The sequence below is a fragment of the Sprattus sprattus genome, assembly GCF_963457725.1.
Source record: "Sprattus sprattus genome assembly, chromosome: 3".
Lineage (NCBI taxonomy): Eukaryota > Metazoa > Chordata > Actinopteri > Clupeiformes > Clupeidae > Sprattus > Sprattus sprattus.
In genome coordinates this window covers 45,024,550-45,034,549 of record NC_137922.1, presented here as the reverse complement: position 1 = coordinate 45,034,549, position 10,000 = coordinate 45,024,550, and the positions used below count along the sequence as shown (strand labels likewise).

Below are 10,000 nucleotides of genomic sequence, written 5' to 3'. Positions count from 1 at the left end.
CCCGCAGCTGGGAGTTCAAAAAGCAGCCAACATGACAGCGTCAAATTGGGGTCTGATCATGAACGTGGTCAACAGCATCGTTGGAGTCAGCGTGTTGACCATGCCCTTCTGCTTCAAACAGGTAGGGCAGAAAACTGGGTCATGGGAAGTTGTCGCAGACATGTCGATATGACTTTACTGATAGTATAGTAAGCGTGACCATGGATAGCCTCCATACGTTCACGCTTTATGATGATACCTTATCTAGCTACCTACATATGATATCACCGTATCTATTCTAGCTCCCTACATATGATGTCAGCATATGGGTTGCCCTAGATTTCTTGTGGTCAAAGATAACACACACACACAAATCTGTGACGAATTAACTTATGACATGTTGGTGTGTCCTGTTCTAAGCTGTAATTGATGTTAAGTGTCCCAGGCATTACAATTATTATACATGTCTGTGCTTGAGTAGTTCCAGATGTTTCTCTGAAGGGTGGAGAAAGTAACAGCTGTTACCATAGAACTGACAAACAACACAACACAAACATGTTCTTGCGTGCTTTGTGATTGAACTTGATGTGATGACGTGAACACACTCTTTGGATTCGTATTCGAACTAAAGTTGATCAGATTCATAGACTGTGAACGTGTAACTGTGACGATGTGATCGTCACTACAGATTAGTATGTGTTCTGACTGCCATGATGCCATCGAGCCTGGCTCTTTGGTGTTGCGTTCAGAGTGCATGTTTAACACTCTGTAGACCGGGGTTCGAGTCAGGGTGGGGTGACCAGGCTCTCCCCTCGCTACAGTAAATCACCCACTCCCTCCCTCTCTCTCCCTCTCTAGTGTGGCATAGTGTTGGGCACAATCTTGTTGTTCTTCTGCTCCTGGATGACTCACCAGTCCTGCATGTTTCTGGTCCACTCAGCCAGCAACACCAAACGCAGGACGTATGCAGGCCTAGGTGAGAATATTTGCCATTTATCCCTTTTCACCTCTCAAATGGTTTATTATTCCCAAAAGTGCACTTTTATATGATGTATGACCGTTTGATCGTCCAGTTGGATTATATGTGGTATTGCACAACAAGCATGACATTGGCCAGCTAGCAGTTTTCTCTGCAGACCAAGGGTTTAGAAAAAAAAAACTTTTCTCTCTGAGGTTAAAAACTGGACAATGAGATCTGTGTAGCTGCCCCATGAGAGATTCCTGTGTTGGTTAAACTGTACGGTAACTGGAGCTGATTGAAAAGGCATGCTTTTAATATTGAAGTAAGGAACACATAGAACCTAAAGTTCTGCAAACCTTTGTGTTCTTTTAAAGTATTCATCGTCTAATGGTCCGGTGATGAAGGTTTGTTATGGAATATGAAATGTAACTTTCTGGAATGTAATTCTTTCTTTCTTTTTTTTTTCTTTCTTCCACAGCTTTTCATGCCTATGGAAAACCAGGAAAAGCTCTTGTAGAACTGAGGTATGCTATTTACACACACATGCAAACACTCCTACACACACACACACACACACACACACACACACAGACACACACACTTTGTATTTCTGTGTTCATTTACATGTCCTTGTTGTGGATTTCCTTCCTTGTCTAGTATGATTGGCCTGATGCTGGGGACGTGTATCGCGTTCTATGTGGTCATCGCTGATCTGGGATCCAATTTCTTTGCTCAGATGCTTGGCATGCAGGTAAGGAAACTAGAGCCCTGTGTCATGATCCGCCTCCGTCTGTCTTCATGTCTGTAGGCTTCTCTCCGCCAGTCTGTAGATCCGTCAGTCTGTCTGTCTGTCCTCATATCTGTAGGCTTCTCTCCACCAGTCTGTAGATCCGTCAGTCTGTCTGTCCTCATATCTGTAGGCTTCTGTCCACCAATCTGTAGATCCGTCAGTCTGTCTGTCCTCATATCTGTAGGCTTCTCTCCACCAATCTGTAGATCCGTCAGTCTGTTAGTCTGTCAGTCTGTCAGTTTATCTGTTTATTCACAGTATCTGTTTACTGTTTTGTCCATCTGTGTCTACCTTAGTCTGTCTATGTCTAGCTATCTCCATTTGTTTATCTGTCGGTCTGTCTGTCTGTTTCTTAATGACTCCTCTTCCTCCTCCACCGCCTGTCAGTTTATCTGTTTATTCACAGTATCTGTATCTTGTACAGAGTGTACATCATGTTCTGTTATGTTATGCTATGTTATGTTATGGTAGGTTTTTGGGCGGTGCCTTTTCTCAAGAATTTCAGTGCCCAGTCTGACCCTGTGTCATTTTGTGCATCTGACAAATAAAATACTTGTAACTTGTAACTGTTTACTGTCCAACTGTGTCTACCTTAGTCTGTCTATGTCTAGCTATCTCCATTTATTTATCTGTCTGTCCGGTACGTCTGTCTGTCTGTTTCTTAATGACTCCTCCTCCTCCTCCTCCTCCTCCGCCCAGGTGACAGGTGGGTTCCGTGCTCTGCTCCTGGTGGCCGTGTCCCTGTTCATCGTTCTGCCGCTCAGCCTGCAGCGGAACTTGATGTCATCCATCCAGTCCTTCTCTGCCATGGCGCTCATGTTCTACACGTTCTTCATGTTCACGGTGAGTCGCCTCCAGGGCTGCGGGGGGCACTGTGGGGCAAGTGTGGGGGAGCATCGCTTAAGACATCAGCTGTTTTAGTAACCCCTTTGTAGGCAGATTTAAGAGGCGACTTGGGGGTTTCTCCCATTAGCAACACTGTAGTTTAGCACACTTAGATTCTTAGATGTCTTTTCATACTTTAAAAAAAAAAAAAATGGGTTTGTACCTCTGGGAGCCAAAGGCCAGGCCCAAGCATTGTTATTGTAGATGTTGGCGTTATTTACCTTTGTGGGACGCCTCTTTGCTAATGTCAAGTACCCCACCCACTGTAATGACATAGATTATGTGGTTAAGTGTTTGTTTTTATGGTGGTTCTTGGTGCCACCTTGAGCAAACTGTGCTCTCTAGAGTTTGTGATGTTTTAGGGGCTTTCTAAGATGTTCTGTGCTGTATGTATGAAACATTGTTTGAAGCAGCAGTAAGCCATGGCTGTACAGATACTATATCCAAACTGTATGGAAGTTGAATTTCTTTTTTCAGTATGATTAGGTAGAATTCAGGCGATCGTCCCCTTTAAGGTACTTCAGATCAAATGCTTGAAGGTTGTTGCCGTCCGACTGTTTTGAATTCACTGTGTTGTGTTTGAATTTGCAGTGTTGTGGTGATTGCAATGTGCTTTTGTTGTGGTGTGTGCTCAACAGGACAAATACACACACAGAGACGGATATAAAGACACACACACACAGATATAAAGACACACACACACAGATATAAAGACACACACACAGATATAAAGACACACACACACACAGATATAAAGACACACAGAGTCTGGCTGTCCAGACCCTCTTCATAAATCCGGCAAATGGAGCCGCTGCCCCCGACACGATCCATGTCACATGGCTACAAAAGTATGGATACTTAGGAGGCCCAAAGCAGAGACCTATGCGTGCCTTTTGGTGCCATAATTGGCTCCAATTTGGGTGCCACTTTTTCAGTCATAAAAAAGAAATTGAATAGGCTTATATTCATTCAATGATAATACTAAACCAGCGGTCAGATTTCAGCTGTAAGCGCTGCTGCCTGTTCTGCTGAGGGTTTTGTCTGTGCTGTGCTGTCTCTCACAGATCTATCTTTTACTGAGCGGCCTTGGGAAACACTTAACCAACAGACCACCCTAATTTCCTTCCAGCCACCACATAGCCCATAAAACTCTCTAAACCTATAATTATGCACCACCTCATATCTTCATCTTATTCTGAAGCTGTTCCTTCCACTCACAATTCTTCTGAGTTGAACTCCTCAGATATAGTATGAGTTTTACACAGCGCCTCCTTGCTGTCGGAGGACGCTACTACAACTGCTGTGTGCGGTCACACCGGAATGCCCAAATTCAGTCTAGACCTAGCCCGTCCTGGGCACTAACCCTCTTCCCCTAATATGTCTTCCCGTCCTTCCCCTTCCTCCTCCTCCTCCCCCACCCCTCCCAAACTACCCCCACCCCACCCCCCACCCCACCGGCCGTTGCGCTGCTTCCTCTGCTTTCTAGATAGTGTTGTCTTCGCTGCGCTACGGCCTAATCAGTGGCTCCTGGCTGGAGCGTGTGCACCTGTGGCGGATGAAGGGCGTCATTCAGTGCCTGCCCATCATCGCGACCACCTTCTGCTGCCACCCGTAAGTAAATCCATGCCCCACTCCTCCTCGCCCCCGCCTGCCTGTGACTTCTCTCTGGCAGGTAGCCAAGACTGCCCAGGGTGCCACCGTATGCTCTTTACCGCCGTCGCAAACCTTCAGCTGCTCCTCTTCAGCTTGGTTGATTTCACTGATTTCATTTTGTGTGTGTGTGGGTCTGTCTGTCTGTCTGTGTGTGGGTCTGTCTGTGTGTGTGTGTGTGTGTGTGTGTATGTGTGCGGGAGTACTTTAAGTATGGCCTTGATGCTGCAGATATTGTGTGATGATTTGTGTGATGATGATGATGATGATGTTGTGGCAACTCATGTGCGTGGACAAACACAACCCTCTCATCATCATCCATCCTGCAGTGCTTTCTTCTAAAGCACCCCCAACACCCCCCTCTCCCCCAACCACACACACACACACACACACAAACACACACACACACACAAACAAACCTCAGTCATATCCTCATCCTCCATGTTTTGCGTCGATTTTGTTTTGTGAAGTTGTTGTTGTTGTTGTTGTTTGTTTGTTCATTTTGCGTTGTTTGCATTCCATTGTTTGTTGCTGCAGATATTTGGATGTTCCACACTGCAATTCAGGTGTATGTTAGCTGGTCGTGGAGCCAGTGGGTGTTCAGCTCAGGTGGAGTTAGGAACCGTGTCTGAGAGTCTCAACATCATGGCTTATCATTGTCCTCTTGTCTAGTCTACTTGTGACCGGTGTTGGGACGAGGTGTTTTTTGTTCTGTTTCTTGATTTCGCCCCTTCCTGTCCAACCTACCCCTCCATTGGTGGTATGTCTTCTGAACAGCCCCTCCATTGGTGGTATGTCTTCAGAACAGCCCCTCCATTGGTGGTATGTCTTCAGAACAGCCTCTCCATCCTCGTCTGTTTTGGCCCCTGTGGACGGGCCTGGCCTGTTTCTCTGCCCTGGTTTCCTGTCCTCCTACCTTCATCTCTCTGTCTCACCCTACGACTCTCTCTCTCTATATATATCTTCACCTCTCTCTCTCTCTCTCTCTCTTTCTCTCTCTTTCTCTCTCTTTCTCTCTCTCTCTATATATAGATATATCTTCACCTCTCTCTCTCATATCTCTCTCCCATCCCTCTCTCATCTCTATCATCTCTCTCTTTCTCTCTCTCTCTCTCTCTCATGTCTCTCAATATGTGTTCGTCCAGTAACTGTCCCGCTCTCCCTCCCCTCCCCCCCCCTCCCCTGATCCAGATGGTGCTGTCCTCCTTCAAACATGGCCTGTTCACAGGCGGCTGGCTTGAGCTGGTGCGGTACGTGCGCTGGGACGGCGTCTTTCGCTGCCTCCCCATCTGCGGTATGGCATTCGCCTGTCAGTCGTAAGTACACGGCCAATCCAGTCCCTCCGATCTCGTCTGTCTCCTCCCCTCTCCTAGACTCAGGAAGTAAATTCTCAGGGGGAGCCTCACCTTTTTTCTTCGATTGCAAACCTCTTCTACTGCTTGTCACACGGTACCATTAAGAGCATTGAGCTTGGTTGGCATGCAAACATTTTAATTCTCATTTAAATTAAAAGGGATGAATCTGGATGGTGTCATTGAACCAGTGAACTGCGTTATATTTCCCCTTACAACCAATTAGCTAATGCAGGTGAATCTGCCCCGCCCCTTATCCACCATAACCAATCAGCTGGCATCATTTTCGCCATCCTGTCAGTGACTTGCACTAAGCACATCCTGAATAATACCATTGTTTTTGTGTTCAGTATTTCAGACTTTTCCACACTTGCAGGCTGAGTGATTGAGAGTGCTCTATCGCTCATTAATACGACTATTCGAGCGGCTTGTTTGTATGGCCGGTGAAATTAGGTTATTTGCCCTCTCAGATACCGGACCTCAGTTTATTAGTACAGTGAAGCCAGGATAAACCGGAAGCGTGCGTGCGTGCGTGCGTGCGTGCGTGCGTGCGTGCGTGCGTGCGTGCGAGCGAGCGTGCGTGCGTGCGTGTGTGTTTATCTCATGTGGAGCCTCATCACTCCGGAATGGGGAGAAGAGGACAGCTGGACATATCTGGAATAAAACAGAGAATTTAGGTGGAGCTGGGGTGGAGGACAAACCAACCGACTGTTACACTTACCTTGACTCCTTTAGATCTTTTAAATGCATACCCATGGCACATTAAGGCTACTTTATTGTTAGAGACTTAAATCTGGTCAGATGACAAGTCGTCACCTCAAACACACCAATACACACAATGTGTTGCTGTCTGTGTGGATCTGAAGGGTCTTTATCAGGGCGCTGTATGGAGCTGCTCTCTCGGGCCGAATCAGCGGGTCGTGTGCTGTCGATTTCCTCTTGGCGTAACCACTCTGTCTCTGCAGCATGCTCTGTGCTGGACACTTAGGCCCCCCCCATCCTCAGGGGCCAAGACCAGAAGCAGCACCAGCACCAGCTGGCCTCCTCCAGCACCCAGTCAACAGGGGACTGTCCATCCTCCGGGCCCAATATACACTTGTTTCTCTCTTCCTGTTATGCCTGCTCTTTCTCTCCACTTCTTTCTCACTCTCTCTCTCTCCCTCACTTATTCTCTCCTCCTTCTCTCTCTCTCTCTATCTCTTGTTCTCTACTTCTCTCTCTCTCTCTTTCTGGCTGTCATTCCTTAATTGTCTCTTTCCCTCTTTGTCTTGTCTCCTTCTGTTACTCATTACTGTACCATGTGCATGTTGTTCATATCCTCTCCTGCTAACAGACAACACCAAACTCACTCACTGGAAAGGTGTGTGTGTGTGTGTGTGTGTGTGTGTGTGTGTGTGTGTGTGTGTGTGTGTGTGTGTGTGTGTGTGTGTGTGTGTGTGTGTGTGTGTGTGTGTGTGTGTGTGTGTGTGTGTGTGTGTGTGTGTGTGTGTGTGTGTGTGTGTGGTGTGGCTGGTATGTCTGCTCTGGGGTGTTTGGGTGGGAGAGGTGTTTGGTGGCAGCTTTAGTGTGTGGTTTGGCACTGATTGTATTTATGTATGTATGAATGTGTGTATATATATATATATATATATATATGTGTGCATGTTTGTGTGCATGTTTGTGTGTATGCGTGTCCTCTGCAAGAGTGGCTGTTGAGTGTCACTTGGCAGCCATGTCTCTCCGCTGGCCTGCGCTCAGCAAGCCTCACACATGTGGAGCCTCATCACTCAGGGAGGGGGAGAAGAGGACAGCTGGGGGTGTGTGTGTGTGTGTGTGTGGGGGGGGGGGGTGGTGGTAATGGTGGACATATCTGAAATAAGACGTAGAATTTAGCAGATTGGGTGGAGCTGGGGTGGAGAACAAACCAACTGACTGTTACATAGATTGTATCCTCTAGATCTTTTAAATGCATACACACGGCACATTAAGGCTACTTTATTAGTGGACACTTAAATATGGTCAGATGACAACTCGTCACCTGCCCTACCTTACACAAACACACACACACAAACACACACACACCCACACAAACACACACTGTAAGGCCATAGTCATCCACCTACTTTTTAAGAGGACCATTCAGCACTGCAGTATGTTTTCACTGCGCAGAAGGAGTGATGTCTGAGCTCAAAATAGGATCATTAGGAGTTCTAGGTTAGATTGGGCTCTCTCTCTCTTTGCGTTGGTTTAGTCAGGTTGCCACCCAAAGGCACCAGGCCTCGCGGACTAAAGAGCTCTGGTGACACCGTTCAGATAATGTTCTGAGTTCTGTGGATTTAAAGAAGTGAAAGATGAACAGGGCGTTGTGTGCAGTTAGGTCATCCAGTTCCCTAAAGTGCGTTTTTGTTTGCAAACTGGTTCATGTTGAACAACAGCATGGACAGATGGATGCAGGTGGTGCAGAGTTTGGAGCTCAAAGACTGGACTGCAGAACAGGCTTCTCAGATGTGGGGGTAACTGACTGGATTAAAAAATATATATTATTGTTGTTTTTTTCTGGGGGAGTGTTTTTGACAGGACTGAGAAGATTGGGGAGGAGGTGAGTGGGGAGGGGGGTGGTGTATGGAGGGGGGTGGTGTATGGAGAGTGGGCTCAAGAGATGACTTCAGGACAGGCTCGAACCTGGGTCCTCATGGACCTCGTGGACCTCGTGGGAGCTGGACCCGTGTGTGATGTGGGGTACTGGCACTGCCACTGTGCTATGGATTCCCCCGATAGAGAGATACACTGCAAAGGAGGGAGAGGGAGAGAGATGAAAAGATGAGAGGATTAACAGTCAGTTCAACAGATACGGGAAGTGTGCGTGTGTGTGTGATTGCAGACCAGAGAGTTGCACAGAATTTTGGCAAAGAGAAAGAGGTGGAGAGTCAACAACATGGCCACTCTGCCAAGAAACTTTACAATGTTCTAAAACATGACGGCAGGTGGAAGAAATACAGTGAAGGGGAGAGCGAGCCAGAGAGCGAGAGAGAGCAAGCCAGGGAGAGAAAGAGAGAGAAAGAGGGAGACGGATAGAAAGAAAGAGCAAGCCAGGGAGAGAAAGAGAGAGAGAAAGAGAGGGAGGGAGCAGGCGAGCGGAGGGGGGAGTGAACAAAAAAGCAACACTGCCAGGAAACTTTATAATGTCCTAAAAAGTGACGAGTGCGGCCCTCTAATATACGGCGGCAGTAAATTGTGGATTTAATGCACTCAGGGCCCTGCTTTCACTGGGGCTTGCGACGACAGGAGGCCGTTTGCTTTTGTGCCTCACGTTCTTTTTTTTTTTTTTCTTCTCCCCCCTCCCCCGTCTTCCTCCCCCTCTCGTTCTTTCTTTTTTTGTGGGTTTTCCAGAGATAACGAACACTTTTATTAACCTACCCCCTCTCTCCGCCCTTCTCCCCCATCTCATCACCTCCATCCCTCTAGCCCATTGGAGAAACAAATTGCCACTTAATCCTGTATCTGCAGCGTCTTGTCTTTTCTTTGCCTTTAACCATCTTGTGCTGTATAACCTGTGTATTTCATTTGGAGGACTGGTTAATAACCAAAGCGTTCTTACATTATTCTATCATTATATTCTGAAGAGTTGTGTGTTGTGGGGAAGGGATAATGTGATGTGAAATACATTTCCAACCGGACTCTGTGTGTCTTGAGGTGGAGTAGAATCACTTCACGTACACAGAGCATGACGTACATCAAACCAGATCATTTTCCATTAGGATGTACAGCAGATATTACGCTTAGAGTGCTTAGCGTGCTACATATTACACCAAGGGTGCTAAAGGTAGTGCTGCATATAACACTTTGAGTGGTAAAAATGCTACATATTACACATACAGAGTGCTAAACGTGCTACGTGCTAGAAGCTATACTTTTGCATTACATACATTTTTCACTCAAATAGTTCCAAAATAACACGCTTAAGTTGCATTAAATGTATTTTAAAGTACTAAATGAACTTAAATATATTTTTGGACTTCAGTATAGATTCATTTAAACAGCTCAATATGTTTTGGCAGTTAATCCAATATTGTAGCCTGGGCTCTTGCCACAGCACCCCCATAGAGCTTCAGCAGTCCCATAATGCTCTCTTTCTCTCTCTCTCTCTCTCTCTCTCTCTTTCTCTTTCTTTCTCTCTCTCTCTCTCATATCTCTCTCTCATCTCTCTATCATGTCTCTGTCTCTGTCTCTCTCTCTCTCTCTCTCTCATGTCTCTCCATATTTGTTCGTCCAGTAACTGTTCCACTCAACATGTCCTCAGGATATGTTTAATGCATAGGATTGATCTCCCCTCTGGGGGCCATAAATGAGCCAAACAAATACATTTAAAAACTGTTTTATGTGGTCTTGCAACCATTGAAGTAA

General features: G+C 46.4%; 1 protein-coding gene across 1 annotated transcript in view; it reads left to right on the top strand.

The window, feature by feature from the left end:
• The window catches only part of slc38a10 (solute carrier family 38 member 10), a 44,428-nt gene that overhangs the window by 539 nt on the left and 33,889 nt on the right, over nt 1-10,000 (top strand). Inside the window, 6 exon segments of the mRNA XM_080835517.1 lie at nt 1-121; nt 838-955; nt 1,419-1,464; nt 1,598-1,691; nt 2,430-2,573; nt 5,457-5,581. The exon segment at nt 1-121 is cut by the window's left edge and continues 148 nt beyond it. Coding sequence (XP_080691643.1) covers nt 32-121; nt 838-955; nt 1,419-1,464; nt 1,598-1,691; nt 2,430-2,573; nt 5,457-5,581 — 617 coding nt within the window. The 5' untranslated portion in view covers nt 1-31.